The sequence below is a fragment of the Larus michahellis genome, chromosome 13, assembly GCF_964199755.1.
Source record: "Larus michahellis chromosome 13, bLarMic1.1, whole genome shotgun sequence".
In the NCBI taxonomy this organism is placed as follows: Eukaryota; Metazoa; Chordata; class Aves; order Charadriiformes; family Laridae; genus Larus; species Larus michahellis.
In genome coordinates, this window is record NC_133908.1 from 5,288,201 (window position 1) to 5,307,426 (window position 19,226).

Genomic DNA, 19,226 nt, shown 5'->3' on the forward strand with positions numbered 1-19,226 from the left:
TTTTGTGTGCTGTAGAAATATTTTTTGCTCAGCAAAACTAACACTTTGATTCTTTTTACATTTAGGGGAAGGCAAGCCAGGCAGACTTGTATTAAGAACGTATATAATTAAACCTGTTTTGGGGGTTGCAGGATAAACTAGTTGACTTCTGAGGGTATATTCTAAATCTGTTTTCTGTGGTTCTTAGGGTATCTACTAAACTTCTTATGTTTGAAGCAAGTAATTTCTATGGCTTAGGAATGATCAAGAATCTGGTCACCTAATAATCTCCCATTTTTCTGCCTCCCAGACTATGTCTGCTAGCACTTAATTATCCTTAGTGTTAGAAGCTTCTGTCTACTGTCTTCAGAAATCCCCCTTGTTGCAGTTTTAATCAATTTCTCCTAGTCACATTCACAATGGATGTAGAAAACAGGCTTTTTTCCCCCCTTCTGTTATTCAAGTAAACTTTTCCTGTTGGAGAGCAGCAATCGTGTCTCTCCTAGACTGAAAAAGCCCTGGATCTCGCTTTTACTCAGGGACCGTATTTTCTCGACTTTGGATCACTTCTGTTGGTTCAAACTGTTTGGCACAGGCCTTCATTTTCCAAACGCTGCTTCCTCCCCGCGGACAACAGGACAAATAGATCTACAGTGACAGGATATGAAGCTGAAACGTACAAATGTTGACAAATAAAGTTGTAAGCAAAGGTGTGTAGTAAGACGAATTTGAAATGTGGGGATGTTTGATGCTTAGAATCTTCCTTTAGCTTTTCAGCTGTGAGCACAGCCAGGTTTGTACACACGGCAGCTGAATTTGAGAGCAGGGGAAAGATCAGTCAATAACAGAAGGTAGTTGAATTATAGTAGAAGCAGGAAGACAAGAATCTCCTCTTCTTCCCTGTCCTCTCCAGTTTCTAGCAGTTACAGAAAGCTAATGGTGAGAGCTCTTCTCCACTAATCCTGCAGACTCCTGGGAATGTCTCTTTGATGATGTCTCCATCAGCATTGAAATTCACCAGCTCGATATCAGATTTAAGGAGAAATAGTTGCTAAGTGCCTGTTTGTGCATGGATCACCATGACTGTTCAGGAGTTTAAAAAGCCAAGAGAACAATGAAGCACTTTGCAGGTGGAAGTGGCCACATTCCTCTGGGGAATCTATCAGCTGCAGGACATCCATGATGACCCTTTCTATTTAAGGAGGAGCTGGGCATTCCAGTCTGAACTTTTTTTAGTTGACTTGTGACTTATGCAGCTTGTCCTTTAGGGCATTGTTATCAGAGCATTATTATATCCAGGTAATTAGAATTACTCACACAGCCCAGTATGTGGTAGGCTTTCCACATGAGTGAGGCAGGATCCTTCCCTGAGGAGTTTCGCAATCTGCACAGACAAAAGCAGCAAGTTATGAACCGCATCAAGATGCAGAGGTGTAAGTGTCCATCTTATTGCCATCTGTGCTGCATTTACAGATTAGAAGTCACTGCTTCTGAAGTTCCAACTGTGAAGTTCCAATAGGCTGAATTTCTTTGCTTTGCTTCTCAGCCTACACGTGTTGAGGAGGTCTGCAGCCATTAGGCAGGTATGGTGGTGAGAAAAATTCTGTCTTCATCCTAATGTAGTGCTTAGTGATGTTAAGAACTGAGAAGGCTTCACTGTGTTGGTCTGAAGTTCTGCTGCTGCTTAGAAATAAGATGCTGTAATGGAGATGAGCTTTGCTTCACTGTTCATTTAGTTTCCTCAAGAGCTGTGTGCGGGAGCTTTCACTCAGAGGTACGTGTGCATCAAAATGGTATTAGTTTCAGGAGCTGATGTCAGGAGCTGACTCTGTCTTTCAACAGCAGCAAAGCACGTGTTATGTGTAAGTGCCTTGGAAATACAATGAGGTGTTGGGATTGCACTGAAGTATTTGGAATGCCTCCAAACTGCACCCATGCCGAAACAAAGCTCTGCTGCAGACTCTTCAGGCATGGAGCAAGATGCCTCTTCCCCAGCTTACACCAGTCCCACACATACCGAAGTGCCTGTCTGTGCCAGGATGAATTTGTGTATCTTAGGGCTGGTAGATATGCTGAGCAATGCATCTGTCTGTAGACATGCTGTTGGACAGCATGAACTGTGTCTAGATGTGCAGCTTAACCCCAGCTGTTTGAAGCTATTAATCACTGGAATATCACAATAGCTACATGATGCGTTTCGGTGGGGATAAAACTGTAACAGCTGCAATAAATTTCATGTTAAGTCTTTTTCAATGTTTTTCATTTCTGCCTTTTTATTTGCTAGTTATATCAAATATAGATTTCAGGCTTCTTTCTGGCAAAAAAAAATTACTGTACAATTCTAAACCATAGTAAGGAAAGCAACCCCTGGTGATGGCTACGTGTTTGTAGTGGAAATGCTGTCGGCATTTGCAAGAGAAGATGCTGAGATCTGACTTCAGTCGTTGAAAAATAAATTTGTTTCGGTGCATTTTGGCCCTCAGAGATGATATCAGTAAAATTACGTAGAAAAGGTCCCCCCTACACACACACACTTGTTTAGCAGCATTTTTGAAGTACAGTCATGCTGGAATTCAGATCTAGAATGTATGAACACATTAACACCTTTTCTGGAGTCCTTTTATCAGAGCTATTGTGTTCTCAAATAGGTCCTAGAGACAATAAAAAAAGGCAAGAAATAACAAGAGAATTCTGTAGAGGAAAAAGTAACTTACTGGCTGCTGCTGGGCCTTGCTGCAAAAGTAAAATCATTTTGATAAGATGTTTCCTGTTTAAATAGACTTTTGACTATGTGTCCTTTGGCTTTAAGGAAGTCTCAAACAAAATCCCTTCCCAGTTGCTTAGCTGTCTGGGTGGTTTTTATTACTTTGAAGTTAGGCTTTATCTGCTGGCTTCATTCACAGACTAGCTGGCTGCTTATCACATCTGTGGATCAAATCTTCAAAGGTTTTGTCTGCAGAGTTGGGATTTATGAGGTCACGTGGAATCCCCCTTGGAGGGAGTTCAGCCCATGGCAGCAGAATTGTGGGGGGAAAAGCTTTTGTCCGTCAGTGACACTGGGCAGGGCAGGGGCTCTGCGATGCGCCGGGTGTGTGTGTGTGGCGGGGTGGTGCCGATCGCCAGGGAAGCGTTGGATTGGGAGCGCTAGCGCTGGCCCGTTTTCAGCACGCAACATATAGAGAATGTGGGAGACCGGAGTGCATTCCTAGACACAGACTCACCGTGTTGCTGCTTCCAGTAGAGCTGTGTGAAATGTCAGAAGGAATTAGACCCGTGCTGGAATGGACAACCACATCAGGCTCTGCAGCGCTGGGCTTCGCTGCACTTTCACAGCCAGGCTTCGAAACTGCACTGAATGGGTGAAAATGATGATTTTTTTTTTTTTTTTTTTTTTTTTTCCAGAAAGGTGGCTGCTTATTAAAAGTCAAAAAAATAAAAAACAACCCAAAAGGCTGCCTGGCTTTCTGCTTACTTCAACAGCGAGCAGCAGCTGTCAAACCTGCAGCCAAGACTGCCTCGTCCCAGCCCCAAGCGTCCCTCAAACAATATGCCAGCTGAGACTAGCATCTCCAGTGAAAGCACATTTGAGTACTCTTGCCTCTGGAACATAGCATGCTTTTCGGGCTGTGTTCAGGCATGCCAGGCTTTGCTGACTGTACAAAAAAGGGAGGGCTCGGTGCAGCAGCGTATGTTTGTTGCATTTCTGAGTGTCTTGCAAACAGCTTTAGCTGATTAGGCCACTAGAGATCATGCTTGGCTTCAGCGCAAGCAAAATGATATAACTACGTGTGCTGCAAGCAGGAGAGAGTACTCCTCTGTGCTGATTTATACCTCTCAGCTTCCATTCAGGAGATGAAGATTAGGTTAAATGATTGCAATGATCTCTGTTAAAACAGTGTTGGAAGGAAAGTTAATTTTCCTTGGATGAAGCACACTGAGTTACCTCCTCCAAGAGGGTGAACAGATTGTAGGTCCTGTGAAGGTAGGATAACCCCCGCACGCTGTGAGGGATTTAGGAAGGTATGTAGTAAATGTTAATTTGATGTGTTTGGAGATGTGGCTGGCTGGCTGTCACTCTGCCTTCCTTGACTTCTCCATCAGACTGTGCCACTGCTGCAAAGAGCAGTTTCACGTTTATGCACTTGGCTCTTACTTTGGCAAAACCTGCTATCTTTCAGCACTTACTAATGCAGCCCCTCTTTGGATCAAAGCTCCACCCCTTGTGAAGAAGTAGAGCTTATTCAGCCTCTGTAGCCACACGCTGTCCTCCTGCAATGGCTCCTCCTCCCCTCCCACCCTTGGGTGGAACCAGAGAAGGGGAAACTTGACAATAGTTAGCAGGCAGCAGAGCTTGCAAGAACTATTGCAGAAGCATGTCCAACTAGCCCGGTTAGCAGTTATTCTATCCTTCCCAAGGGTGCCGCCGCTGCTGAGTGCAGGAGAAGATGGTTATAGCCATGGGAGCCAGGAAAAATCTGAAAAGGAATGAGCAGCCGAGAGACCTGGCGTTCCTTGGGCAGCTTCAAAGAGAGGTGAAGTATCTGAATCAGCGCAAGATTAAATGAGCACTGGCTGCTGCCATGTTGGCAGAACAGAGCTGTTCAGAGGCAGTTGGACAAGTTTGTGGCTGAGCCGGTTTATCCAGTGTTGAAGATGGGAAGTTACTTGTCTGCCCCAGCTTACTTCGCTCCCAAGGATCCCTTTCGGTAAGTCTTGGACAGGATTACCAGTGGATCTTCAAAGTGTCGTTTCCCCCCTGTAATGGTATCCTAAGCAGTGAGTGTGCGAGGTGTGAAGAATGAGATCCAGTGCTTGCGTGCAGGGAACAGCCAGCCTCACACTGGGGTCCTGTCTTGCTCCGAGGAGGAGACAGGGAAGATTCTTGTTACCAGCCCCTTTGCAGCTCTCTGGTACGAGGGAACAGCCCCTGTGTTGTAAGGCAGTGTCTGTGTCGCCTGGGCAAGCAGGCTCCCTTTCAGAGCAGCACTAGGTATGCCCCATGCCCCCGTGCTGTGCTCCACTGCCAGGGGAATGCGATTACTAAGGCAGGCTGCTGCTTATGTCTCGCTTCCAAAGCTCCTTGTGCCTGGACGTCGCACAGGGTGAGGTGAGGTGTGCTGTTGCGAGTTCAAGAAAGTGATGTAATCTGCAGTGAGGGAGTGCATAATCTTGTTCAAGAACAGGAATCGGGTACTTTGCAGGTAACTAGGGACAAGCAGCACACTTCCCCTATGTGGAAAGGATTCTTCTCCTGTGATATTTTTGTTTATATTAGCAACCATTCTTGCTCCAATCAAACAAATGAGGCTTGAGAAGGGCAATAGCTGCAGAATAAGACTTTGATTGCATTACATCTCCATAGTGGAAATTCTTAGTGGGGCTGAACACAGCTGGGATGGTGACATGCTGATGTGCTGATATAGTGAACGGATGGGGAAAGGCAGGGCTTGCAGTTTCATTGTCTCTCTTCTATTCCCCTCCACTTGGATTTGCTCATTATTGATCCTGTTCCTGCAAACACACTGTTGTACTGATTTGGGAGTAAGGAGCCTTTTGTTAAAACAAATCTAGGGTAGGAGTAAATACTGCTGTGCAACTGCTAAGCTGCTTTAGGCAACTTTCTGAAACAGCACCCGCTCTCAGAAGAAGGAAAGTGAGCAGGCATTCATTATTTGTAATGTGTGTAGGGCACCATGCTAAGCCATAGATACACCTTCTCCTAAGTGTGTGGAAATGGTTTTGCATAGTCAGAGCTTAAATACTCCGTCTCCTAGTATTTACTTTGTTTTCTAGCATCTGTTCTTCCTCTTCTCGTGTCTCTTATGTAGCCAGTGCACACACTTCTGCTAAGTCTGGGTGAGAAGCCTTTGGGTTAGCTACAGGCTGGGGTTGTTTTATTCTGCAACTCTCTGTCTGCGTGACTGTCCTCTCCCCGGCCCTGCCTGCAGAATTGGAGCCACAGCTCTTTCGAGCCTGGCGAGCGTTAACTGATCTAGCCTGACAGTGTGTGTGGGGGGTGGATTTTATTAATGAGCCTTTCTCAAAGGGATCTGTCTCCTCAGTGCCAGGGAGTCTCTGCTTCCATGAGGGTATTGGCTTTCATTTAGATGTAAAAGAGATGCCACATCAATTGAATCTCCATCTCACTGAAAACCGGGCTGGTTACCTGTTGTGACCTGATCCTCCTACCACCCCCCACAAAACCCAGTAGCCATCAAGCAGGGATTTGTGAACCCTTTCTGCACCTGCTGTGCCACAGAGCATCAGGGCTGAACACTGCACCCCGATGCTGCCTGGGGTTCCTGGAGGATGGCAATGGGAGGCAGAACAATTTATTGTTTATAACCAAGATTGGGAATCAAAGAATCATAATGTGCGGGACTGTATAACGAGCGCAGGGCCCTGCAGCTCTGAAAATGGTGGCTGGGCAGCAAGAGGAAACGCGTCAAGTATGGCTGTTACCAGTCCTCCCAGAACATTGATTACCATGCTTTGTTACTCTGCAATAAGAATACGAAATCATCTAGGAGAGGATTATCAGTTTCTAATCTATAAAAGACAGAGAAGCTAGAAATCTTCCTTTCTTTTGGTTGTGGAGACTGGCAAAGATTAGTTTGCTTAATACCTGTAGAAGTAATTGTATTCCTGTCTTGGCTGATGTGAGCCCTAGCAATAGCAGTGCTGCATTGCCACACACTCTAGTGAGGAGGGAAAGAAAGAGTGGTGGTAACTCTTGTATCTTCCTTGATAAAATTCTGACATAGCTCTTCAATGAGAGTCATGTGGAACAATCACGTGATGCCTTTATCATTTGGGCGAAGGCGCTGAAACAGTTGGAACAGTCTTAAAACTATACCTGGGTGGTGTCAGTCAGTTCTCCACGCCTGACAAATCTAAAGCCTTTTCTACATCACAGAACACATGGCAAATAACAGAAGGTGCTGCTTGGCCATATGGGCCATAGCCACATCCTCTTGCTGGCAGTGATTAACGAAGTAGCCAGTTAGATCCATTACCAGCATCTAGCCTCTCTGGGGCTGGCTGCTTTGTTCCTCCTGCCTCATTGCCCTGGGTGGGGTGCTGAGCCTTAAGCTGCAAACTTGTCCTGCCCAGATTTGTTTAATTGCATAGCAAAGAACTGACTGCTTGCTGGCTCCACCCCCTCACCTTCATTTTGCTATGGGTGTGTTGCAAATTAGATACCAGTGCTTATTTCCGGATGAAAGCAAACTGAGCAAAGTGCTGCAAGGTTGGAATCAAACCATGAAGAAGTAGGAGAAAGGTAAAGGGAAGACAAGCACACATGATCCTCTAAACAGAATTGTGGTTGTGTTGATTTTACAGAAATTTTAGATTTTTTTTTTAGGGAGAAAAAGGAGTGGTTCAAGGTGAAATTGAAGAGGGGTGAGGAAGGGATGGTGTTGTGCTTACAACCAAATGAATAAATAACCCACCTGCTTGGAGAGAACTTGGACAGAAAGTAAGGTCTTGAAGTCCTGGTGGAGCAGTCTCCAGTGTTGCTGTCTGCATCCCAAGTGCAGGCCTGGTCACAGCTCCCTGTTTGAAGATGTAATCGCTCCTGGAGCACGCACTGGTACAGGCACGCACACAGAAGCTGGATAAGTCTGAGGGATCCAATTTGCCCATGCTGAGCCAGATGTTCCTGCCACAAGGTGATAGAAATCTTTGCTGTTAGTCTCCACTTGTTCTTTTCTCCCTCCCACTCACCTACTTGATCATGGGGTATTTACTGCAAACGAAAGCCAAAGGCTAGTGGTTGAAGGGAAAATGCATTGCAATGCCCTCGGGGTCTCTTGCATACCATGAGCAGGGTGTAAGCATGACAGTGCCCCAGGGCTGAGGCTGTAATGATGCAGGTACCATGTATAGCACGTTAAGTTACTGCTCCCCCTGCCTCAGACAGAATTGGCAGGGCCTGTTGCACGTGCTGGAGTTCTTTCCCGTCACTGAGGAAGGGGGGGCAGGATTTGGAGCTCTCCAGCTGTGAGAACAAACACTATAAAAGCCAAATACATTAGAAGGAGCAACTTTCCTGAGGGTAGGGTACGGCACTAAATACCTCATGAGGTGTGTTTTCCCCTAAAACCATAGTCTGCTTACAAGCCGCTTCACCTTGTTGCTTTGCAGCCTTTTGAGATGGAGCAAATAACTCTCTCCATGTTGGAGCACGACCAGCTTCACATATCATCACGCTCATTACAAGCTGGTGGAGTTCACAAGGAATGTCTTTGGCACAAATAAGCTTTCAGGAAGCTTGTGAAAGGTGAAGTCAACAGTAGCTCTCATCTGAGACCTGGGAGCATGTAAAAAGTGCACCTCCACAGCCGCTGGCTGACTTGAGGGCACTTGGTGCTGCAGAGAGGCCTGCTGTCCAGGAGGGCACATATCCTCCCAAACCCCCACCCTGGTGCAATGGATTCCCCTCCCATGTAGTAACTGAGACCATTGTTAGGGCAAGGGGCAGAAGAAACTCTTCCACCTTTGGGAAAGCATCATACTGGCGATAGCATTGATCCTCGAGGTGTTTCTTTGAAGCAGTTACTGGTGACTAACCCGCCTTGGAATCTGCACTCAGAAATGGCCAATACCAGACTAATTTTCCTTTCAAAGTCTGAGAACGTCCTGCCCAGGGCTAATGGAATAATCTTTAGTGATGCAATTGCTGTCTGTGCCTTATCTCTCCATTAAGTCACACCTCCCTGCTGCAGAAGTTAAACTCCCTTGCCCAGTGCATCCTGCTGAGGCAGGATTATTTTGCGTTCAGCAAGCCTGAAGATCTGGGTTCCGCTTGTGATCTGCTAAAATGATATCTGCATAGAATTGCTGCATCTTTTTCCTTTTTGGAGAGGGGGGTGGGGTGATTTGTTGATTTGTTTGTTTCTTGGGGGGGTGTAGGTAGAGGATTAGTAATGGTTCCTTGTTGAAATGGGAGCTGACACCGGTGTGTGAAGGATTTTGAGACTCCCTTCATGAAATAAGAGAAGCAGTTTTGTTTGGGTTTTTTTTTTCTGGTTGGTTGGTTGTTGGGGAAAAAAAAATCTCATGTGCTGTCATCAGCAGAAGGAAAGGGAGACCAGTTGGTGGGGAGAGGCGGAGGACGTTCATTACAGTGAATTGATGAATGCAGTCAGGATGTGGAGCTCAAAGGATGAACTGCTTTGAAAGTTCTCGCTCAAATGGATAGCGCTGCAGTTGACCTTTTGGTAGAGGTCTACTTACAGGAGAACAGAAAGGCTTTCCACAAAGGCTGGTGCAGAACTGGCTTTGCGTTGCGTAGGGAAGTGGATCCGGCCTCTCTGCCCCCTTCCTAAACTGGCTGAGGAGACCGGTGCTCTGGCACAAGGGGGTGAGATGCTATAGAAACACTGAGTAGAAACAGCAGAGCTATATGTGTGCTGGGCAACTCTGCAGCTGGAAGCTTGCATCCAGGAAGAGGGAGGAAGCAGAGGACCGAAATTTGTAAGGCAGAATTTATAAACCTGCTGATGTGTTTTAACAAATGGATAGGATTTGTTTTAAACTCTGTAAGCTTGTCTTTTCCTTTGTATTGGTTGATACCACCTCTTCTTATAAACCTTGGTTTTGGTGCTAATTTTCAGTTGAAAAAGCATTGGGAAGTGGAGGGGTTTAGAACATCCATAGCTAGAAGAGCTGGTGGTGAGCTGCTCCTGAACGTCTGTTTTCTCCATGCAGGAGAGGGCCTTTTCCATTGGTTTGTGACTTGTTGCCAACTGGAACCTTGTTCCTTTGTTTCTTTCAAGGTGCTCTGAATGTCAGGATCCCCTCACTAACTGGTACTATGAGAAAGATGGGAAGCTGTACTGTCACAAAGACTACTGGGGGAAGTTTGGGGAATTCTGCCATGGCTGCTCTCTGCTGATGACTGGACCTGTGATGGTAAGGACTGTAAAGGACTCCTGCCCGGAGGCAGGACATGCCTGTCTCCAGCTCCTCAGACTTGGTTGGGAGTTGCCCTGGCTATTCAGATAATCAAATAAACCGAAGGTAATAGTCTCTTTGCAACTCTAATCTCTAACCAGAGATTTGAAATGAGGCTTGTGTGTTCATCTTCTAGTTAGAGATTAATTCTGAATGGGAAGGCTCTTAAAGGAGGGAGTTGTGAGGACCTGAAGCATATGAACAAAGAAGGTGCTGAAATGCACGGGCATGAGAAACAGAAAGGTGATTAAGGAAACTTCTGTTCAGTTTCTGTAGCACAGCGCTCAGTGTCTCCATGGGGTGATTTTCCACTGCATTGTGGAGTCAAACCTCTTGGCTCGGGATAAGCAGCAGGTTCTGGCTTTGGGGAAGGTTGCCATCCGAGTCCCACCTGGACTGTGGCCAGGGTGGTTTTCTGGCTGATGGCGTCTTGAAGCAGCATTAGCCCCAGTTGCTTCGAAACATTGGACTCTGCCTGCACAATACGGGGCTTGCCTAAATGTTCTGCTCTCTCTTGCCACAACCTTGCAAATATTTAACCTTTAAAACTGTCAAGAAAGGAACATAACCATTATTTTTCAGGGTCTAAATAAAAACAGCATGGTACTCAGTAATATGATCGCTACCTCAAAGAGAAGTACTGAGAAAAGTGCAGACAATTTCTCAATGTCTGCAGAAGTCTTCGCAAAATACTGTCAATAAGGGAAGTTCTCATAAGGAAAACAGAAAAACAGATCAATGAATAGAAATATTCTTTAAAGGTATTTTGTTGTCTCAGTTGCAGCTTGCTTTTTTTGTTCTGTCAGCTGGCTGGTAAAGTATCTGAATTTGTGCATTGCCTGACTGCCAAAAAAAGCGCCCTTTCAGCTTTATTAATTCAGGCGTAACGTTAGTTATCTTGCCAAAAGCAACTGAACAGGAAGGTTTAATATCTTGTTTACTAGTCTGCAGCAGACTATCAGCTATTTTTGATAGTTGAGCAGCTGCCAAATATAGCAGAGGTTCCTGGGACGCAAGCTTTGCTTTCCATGTTGACATGTTTGTTTCAGAGAGGTTTAGCTAACAAGGTGCCAAGGATGGGGTTCAGGAAAGGTAGAACAGGCTAATATAACTCTCCAGTAAAAAACTGCCACTTGACTTTGTGGTGAGTGAACATGTTAATTAGAGATGAAAGCAGTAGCTGCATCTGCTGATGGATTTTGGCCCTTCTAAGCTACTCCCTTTTCTGTCTGTAGGTGGCTGGCGAATACAAGTATCACCCCGAGTGCTTTGCTTGTATGAGCTGCAAAGTGATCATTGAAGATGGGGACACTTACGCACTGGTGCAACATTCCACTCTCTACTGGTAAGACGGAGCTGCGTGCTTTGCCACAGAGCTGCTCCCTGCCGTATGTGTAAGCCACGTTCAGCTGGCTCCATGTGGTTCGGCCAAATGCTACACTGGGGAATGCCAGGAAGCTGCCTTTTGAGGGCGGGAGGGAGGAATGGAGTAAGCGCTTAGAACTGTAGCTTATGGTCAATAAGAGAACTTAGAAGTGTGAGTTCGGCAGGGGGGGATAGGACACTGCCATAATGACTTTCTTCACTTCTTTTAGTGGAAAATGCCATAACCAGATTGTGCTGACACCGATGATAGAAAAACACTCCACTGAGTCTCTGCGTGAGCAGCTGCCGTATACACTGACCCTCATCTCCATGCCAGCAGCTACCGATGGCAAGAGGGGGTTCTCCGTGTCTGTGGAAGGTGGCTGCTCCAGCTATGCCACTGGTGTCCAGGTGAAAGAGTGAGTATGACAAGGTTGTGTGCAAGGTACATGTCTGTGCAGAGGGAGCTGGTAAAAATTCCGCAGTGCTGCTGTCCTGCCAGCTGCTTTAACTGCTGAGGGCATCTGTCTTGGCACAACAGGGACATATGTTGGGTAATAGCCATTTGTGTTTGGTCTCCATTTCACTCTTGTGGCGACCTTAATTGATTATTTATTTCTCAGTGCTGTCTCCTTCATTGAACACAAAACATTCAGCCAATTGTAATGAACTAACAATATTTTCCGCTGGGCAAAGGAAGAGCTCTCCCCAAACCAGCTCAGACGTAAGCGCTTGGTCTAACGGTAGCTCCGTGTTGGTGGATTAGCTTTGTTTTATTTCAGAATACCAATATGAAGGGAAGCATCAGAGATCAAATATTTTTTGTCATTTTAGCTAAACTGACTTCCCACACACGCTGTTATTCCCATGTTTAGAGTTAACAGGATGCACATCAGCCCAGATGTCCGAAACGCCATACACCCTGCAGATCGTATCCTGGAGATTAACGGAGCTCCTATTCGTACATTACAGGTGGAGGAGGTGGGTAGAGTTCTGTTCTGAAGCCTCCTTCTCGTCTGCCTTCCTACAGCTTCCGTGTCTCGGCACTGTGCTCCCACCCTACACGCGGTGTGTGTACACCCATAGTGCTCATGCTGCCAGGAGGAATAAACATGCAGACAAGCTTTGCTACACCTGCCAGCCCAAGAGGAAAATGTAACAGATGGAAATGCAATTAGGTTGCAGTTCTGATTTTGTAGCATTCAAACATGAAGGGAGGTAATGAAAGTGTCAGGTCTGTGAAATGAGGACAGAGAGGCTGTGAAGACTCTTCATGCGTTGCTAGTGAAGGCCACTGTTCTGATCCTTTTAGAGGCAACTGCCAATAGGCAAAGGCTCAGCTGATCCTAGGGATGAGTTTCCATTGAAAAAAAAAAAAAGTATTTGATGTCTGTATTTACAAGTAAATGCTTTATACAGATATCCAATGCTGCAAGAGTGTAGTGAGACCACCATTACCTTCACTACGCAAGGGAAAGTGTTTGGTCACTTGTAGCTGACCAGAAAGAAGAGGATTTGGATAGCATAAGGAACTTCTGTGTTGCTAGCTTGATTTGTCTGGTAGACAGCTGTGGTGCACACAACTAAACCGCAACTATGCAGTGATCTCACTGAACTCTCTACTCTGATTCCTGAGGGACATTCTGCTGTGTCTCCTCTGTCTCCTGTCACTTGCGTTCCTCCTGGCTGCTATCATCCTGTCCTTTGGTTGGATTGCAGGTGGAGGACTTGATTCGCAAGACAAGCCAGACACTTCAGCTGCTGATAGAGCACGACCCTGTCTCACAACGCTTAGACAGGCTTCGTTTGGACTCCCGTCTTCCCACTCACATAAAGCCACCCATTTCCCCGCGCTCCCTCTCTCCACTGGACATCAAGGAGAATCTGGAAGGAACACTCCGACGGCGCTCCCTCAGGTAAGGACTTGGAAGCACTGCTGCCTCTGTCCTAGCTTGCTATGTCCCTGTGCGACCTGTTTGGGCTGCTCTGTGCCTCGGCCCTGTGATTGCAGACGACTGCAGAGACATGACGCATCTCTGACATGAGCTTTGGTATAAACCACTGGCAAAGCAGTGGGGCTTTACATTGTGCTATTGACATGTATTCTCTCCACTCCCTTTCAGGGTGGCAAATTTTCCTTAATGAAAATAAGGAACTCTATTTTTAACATAGAAAAGCTACGAAGTTTTACAGTTAGAAGATGTAAAGCTCAGGTTTTTACCAGCCTTAAATGGCTGGGGATTCCTTAAAGGGAATATGTCTGAGACCTGGGATTTGGGAAAAATCTTGTCTTCCTAGACTGGGGCACTCAGTTGTTCATTTAGTCATTTACCAGTATTTTAATCTTTGTTTAGAGCTAGCAAGTGCCTCGTCTTCACAGCTTCCTCCTCCTGTTCACAGAGCTCCACCTCTGACTAACAATGCAGGAGAGGTGGTGGAGTTAGGCAGCTCTGACTTGGAAGCTGCTCTAGGTTTGTAAAGAGCTTCCACAGTGCTGGGAAAGCATCTGGCTTTTGAGATATGAAGAGTACTGAAGCACAGCTAGAAACTGGTCCCTTAGGAGCTGATGATGGGATATGTTGGACCAAAAGTTTCCTAGCAGCTTCCCTGATCTTCTTGTCTCCTTTGTTTTCTAGGCGAAGTAACAGCATTTCTAAGTCTCCTGGCCCCAGTTCTCCAAAGGAACCGCTCCTTCTGAGCCGTGACATCAGTCGCTCTGAATCCCTACGTTCCTCTTCTAGCTGCTCCCAGCAAATCTTCCGGCCCTGTGACCTGATTCATGGCGAAGTACTAGGAAAAGGGTTCTTTGGACAAGCAATCAAGGTGAGGGAGGTCCCCAAACATTCATCATTTACTTTGAGTACAGCAATGTCTAGCTATTTGGGGATCCTTTGCCACTGTCTCAGTGGCCTTTGCCCTTCTGGTAGTGATTGCTCTTGGAACTCGCCTGGTTTGCTCAGTGAGATCCATTTCTCTGTTTCATTCCCTGACCATGAGTGTCTCTGGCTACAGGCAGTTTTGACTTTATCCCCTTTGAATATCAACCTTGGCCATACGTACTCATCTCCTGAGTTAGACTTAGAGCTCCACAGAGTGCCTGTGTCACAGCAGCCACCTGGGTGAGGTGGGGAGAAGGGGGAGCAAGCTACACTTTCTCTTAGGAGCATCTTTCTTGTGAAGAGGTGCATTCAACTCCCCAGTCCAGCATTTCTCCCCCACCCTTAGTGTGCCATGCTTGGGGGTTTGTCAGGCTGATGCAGTGACTGTCTCTGAACCCCCAGCAGAGCCTAAATGGCTTGTCAGTGTGGTGGTAGTGGTCAGGTCTTGCGTGACTCTCCCAAATAAAATCTCCATTAATAGCTGTTCTCTTGTATTTAAGCTCTCCGGTCTTGAGTTGGGGTGCAGCTCCTACCCTGGCATCCCTGATAGCATCAGGGGGCAGCTTCCTTTGCCTTACCAAGGTGCTGTGAGCTCCTCCGTACTCAGGTTGCTGTTTACCGTATTGTGGGACTTCTCTCCTTATACCTGTATAAACCAGGTGTCCAGCCACCATATTCCTCTCATGCTTCCATGGGAGGTGGTGAGCCAGTACTACAAACCCAATGCTTTTGATCCATACTAATGAGCATATTTCTCTTCTCCTCTGCTCATAGAGAAATAACAGGTCCAGGTAAGCAGAACCTTTCCTCTGTCGCATGCTTTTGTCATCTGCGTCCCCACAGTTAATGGCACAAAGGTGTTTCTTTTCTGCTCAAATTACCCAATAGCCATCCTGTTCTGGTGCATGCTCTGGGAGTTAAAATTGCCCTCTTGGAGTTTCATAATGACACTGGTTTCAGTTTTGCTGGTATGTCAGCTTAAGAATTCCACTTAGCCTTGTCTTGTCCTTGCCTTTTCACTTCCCTTTATCTTTGGGTATTAGATGTCCCTGGCTTTCATGTCCCTGGCTGAAATGTGTAGTGTTCCCTGGCTCGCTACTTGTATACGGATGCTTGATTTCAGACAGGAGCAGAAGAATATTGTACTCTTGCTTCTGTTGTGTTATTCCATGCATTTGTATTCCACCTATATCAGCCTTGCTATGTCCCATGGTTCCAAACAGAACTAGTGTGCTACAGTGTCTGCAAGAGCTCATAAGCTTCCTAAGTGCTATAACTGGGTCTTGTGTTCTGGATTGCAGTTCTGGCGGTTTTCTGAAAGACTTTTTATTTTAAAGAGTATGAGGCAAAAAAGAGACATCTTTCTTGAGCTTCATATTGATGGGTTTTGATGCAACAAGTACTGTATCTGGTCAGAATAGTTCCCTTCTGTTCCTAGAGAGAAGGTGGTTGTTTAGTTACCTGGAGGTCTTCGGGAGACTGAGCTGTCCAAGTTAAGCAACTGAAGGAGCGAGGATTTCCAGGAAAACCTGCTCATCAGAATTTGGACCCTTTCTACTCACTCACGCACCCCATGCAAGCAAGGCAGAGCTGGTTAAAAGAAACTTGTAGAGCACAGCAAAATGCCAGGAACTAGTTGGATACAGGGAAACAGCTCTTGAGGAACTGGAAATGCTTTCCATGTGGAGAACTAGGAAATTTATTACCTGGTGTTTATGGTGGATTTCTGTGTGTTTGCCACCATTCTGGGACATTCCTTGCAGGTAGCAATACGCTGCTCCCAAGGAGCATGGTGAGATAACAGCTTCCTGCCTTACCTGAACAGCCTGTACATCCCAGTTCTGCTTGCACATGAGTAAGTTCAATAAGCTTATCAGAAAACATCAGGCGTCAGAGTCCCCATAAAACCAAAACCTGTAGTAATGTAGTTTTGGGTTGTTCGGTTTGGTTTCTGATGCAAGTGAACTTTGATTCCTTTGCTGATACAGAATATAGTTGTTAGAGTCTGTGTACAAAATGCGAACATCACAGTGGGCAAGTACTTTCTGTAAGGGAACTCAAGGCGTGCACAAGTATGGAACTGATGCCTTCAGAGGCTTTGACGGCCTGTATGCATGCTCAGCCCTATGCTACCTAAAACGGAGACTTCAGCTCTCGTTCTTGGGATGCTGTTGATCTCTTGGTATGATCCTCTGTCAGCTTTAGGTAGTTTCTGTTTCACATACAGAATCTTAGCTGAATTCTGAAAGGGGAAATTTCATGCAGTTTTCTGCAGGTCCCTGGGCTCTGAATTTTCTCCCATCTCTGTTCCTCTCTGGACGGAGGGGGATGTTACCCTCTCTTTCAGAAGAGTTGCAAGAGCATTGGAGTTATGTATTCTTGAACCTTGCCTGTAGTTGTGGTTTCTGTTTCCACCAGGTGACTCACAAAGCAACAGGAAAGGTGATGGTGATGAAGGAGCTGATTCGCTGTGATGAGGAAACACAGAAGACTTTCTTGACAGAGGTAGGAGCAAGATTTCAAAAAGCTGCTGAGCCAGTAGTGTGGTGGAACTCTCTTCCATCTTCTCCAGAGAGAGAGCGACCATGCCAGAAACCTGGCAGGAACCAAGGTGCTGAGGAGGGAGACAGCACACGGGGAAAAGTTGGCATGAGCTGAATGTTTGCTGCAGTGACGTGTGACTCACACTGAGCAACAGACATGGCTTCAGCTCCCAGTTCATTAATTTTTCAATGGCAAAAAGCAGCCTGAGTCTGAGGCAAATTGAGCTGCGCAATACATAAAGGATTTATCCCTTGAGCCTTGTGCATAAATACAAATGATGAGGGCAAATACTTGTAAGATATTTAAGACTCCTGCTGTATTTAACTTAAACTATTTTCTTGGTGGCTGCCTACCGCGTTTTTCAAAGTCAGATTTAGCTTGAAGGCAGCTCCCTAAACACCCAGTGCTGCTTTTCCAGCCCTGACACATGTAGTACAGACCAGATAGCTGCCCTGGAGAGCTCCTGCCTCTTAAAAGTTAGCCAAACCCAAGGGTGCTCTCCTTAAAGACTGAGATCAGGTTAATTGCACAGCATGAAAATGAAGAGGCAACAGTTAATTGACTGCCTTAAGGTTGGGGTTTGAGTGTACTCTGTGACCCCTGGAGGGGACCTCCAGCATTGGGGTGCTTGTCACTACAGAGCAGATCTGTCAGGACTTGTTCCATTCTCTTCTTTGGGGTGGGATGTCTCTGCTTCCCAGGTGAAAGTGATGCGCAGCCTGGATCACCCCAACGTGCTGAAGTTCATCGGTGTACTGTACAAGGACAAGAAGCTGAATCTCCTCACTGAGTACATTGAGGGGGGCACCCTGAAGGACTTCCTCCGCAATGCGGTGAGTGTGGAAGCCTGGTAGACCTCTACTTAGTGAGGCTGACAGTATGTTGTTGGTTGTACTGGCCTTATGGTGCTTGTTGTTAGTCTTCTCCTTCGGAGCTTGTGGAAAAGCTTTTTAGCTGTGGGTAGCCTGGGGCAGAAAGCGCTTTCTTCCTGGGGCTGTGTTGACTTTCTCTTGACTACTGCAAGAGTGCCTGTTGCGGGGGAACTGCTGTCACCAGCTGGCTGGTGAGATAGTCCCTGACCATTGAGGACTTGTCTTTCAGGACCCGTTTCCCTGGCAGCAGAAGGTCAGCTTTGCCAAAGGAATTGCCTCTGGAATGGTGAGTTGGACTGTCCCTTTGTCACAGAGCAAACCTCCAGGGTCAGGGTTAGCTGCTTCAGCAGGGTGGTGTATGAGGGGTTGTGGGTGCTCCCTGACTACTTGCAACTGGTTGTTGAGGTCTGTAAATGTGAAGGGACGTACTCGCCTGGGAACCCCTAACACGAAGTTTTCTCTCTCTGTTTCCAGGCTTACTTGCACTCCATGTGCATCATTCACAGAGACCTGAATTCACACAATTGCCTAATCAAGTTGGTGAGCTACACCTCTGTTCCCCGCAGCATGCTGCTGCCCTCCTTGTCATCTTCTTCCCTTGGTTTTCTCCACATGATGTTCCCTTTTTTGTCAGGGTGGAACTGATTTCAGAGAGGCTTTTAGTTCCCTAAACAAGGGAGCTTTATGTTTGCATAGGATTTTCCAGACTGATCTAGCTTTCACCATTTCTGCATTCTGTTCCCTTACCTCCTTTCCTGCGGTAGCATCTCCTATTAACAGCCACGTTTTGAGAGTTAGTACAGCTCTGTTCCTTATCTCAAATAGAAAATGTTCTCTACAGCTGCTTCTGTTCTTTTAACCACTTAATGACTCTTTATTGGCACTCAGGATTCAGACAAGTGTGCAGGTGTATGCAGATGTGTGTGCTCTCTCTTTTTGAAATGCTAGGTCACAAGATTTTCGTGTAGCTTCATTCCCTCAAGCCTTGCCCTTGTTCACTTGGCTGGAATACAGGATTAGCATGTAGGCTTCAAACAACCCAGGATGAAAGTCTTGCCAGCCAGGTAGAATAGGAAGGTCTGAAAGAAAAGGTTTTTCCCTGGCAAGTGTAGCCAAATTGATGGGATTAGTTTTAGCAACCACACAGGAAATAAGACAATGAAGAGAGGAAATGATGAGTTGGGATCGTGAATTGGACGTCTTACCCCTGTCTAGACAGCTGCTACACTCATCTGGCTGCACGAAACCTCGATAGTTGCCCTTACAGTGTAGTTGATGGTGAACAGGAATTGCAGCCTCTTTTCTCCTGAAGGGAGCTGAGAGGAATCATCGGCTTGTACTAAATCCCTGTGTAGGATAAGACGGTGGTGGTGGCTGACTTCGGCCTGTCTCGGCTGATTGTGGAGGAGAGAAAAAAGCCCACTTTGGAGAAGCCATCTGCCAAGAAACGAACCTTACGCAAGAGTGACAGGAAGAAGCGCTACACAGTGGTTGGCAACCCATACTGGATGGCCCCAGAGATGCTAAATGGTAAGAGCCTGATACCAGGGTGCAGGTGAGGAGACAGCCTGTGACAAGGTGTAGGGATGATAGGATTACTGAAAGCTGCTGGGCCCTAGTAACAATC

General features: G+C 46.3%; 1 protein-coding gene across 4 annotated transcripts in view; it reads left to right on the top strand.

Moving 5' to 3' along the window:
• Positions 1–19,226, top strand: part of LIMK2 (LIM domain kinase 2) — a 31,875-nt gene that overhangs the window by 6,635 nt on the left and 6,014 nt on the right. For 2 of the 4 annotated variants that reach the window (XM_074606194.1, XM_074606193.1), the window contains exons 3-13: positions 9,762–9,897; positions 11,175–11,284; positions 11,535–11,723; positions 12,180–12,285; positions 13,024–13,220; positions 13,941–14,127; positions 16,602–16,688; positions 17,429–17,560; positions 17,829–17,885; positions 18,074–18,139; positions 18,955–19,129. In XM_074606194.1, coding sequence (XP_074462295.1) covers positions 9,762–9,897; positions 11,175–11,284; positions 11,535–11,723; positions 12,180–12,285; positions 13,024–13,220; positions 13,941–14,127; positions 16,602–16,688; positions 17,429–17,560; positions 17,829–17,885; positions 18,074–18,139; positions 18,955–19,129 — 1,442 coding nt within the window. Of the gene's footprint in view, positions 1–4,545; positions 4,686–9,761; positions 9,898–11,174; positions 11,285–11,534; positions 11,724–12,179; positions 12,286–13,023; positions 13,221–13,940; positions 14,128–16,601; positions 16,689–17,428; positions 17,561–17,828; positions 17,886–18,073; positions 18,140–18,954; positions 19,130–19,226 lie in introns of those variants that run through there. The other 2 variants (XM_074606196.1, XM_074606195.1) reach the window with 2 other exon arrangements.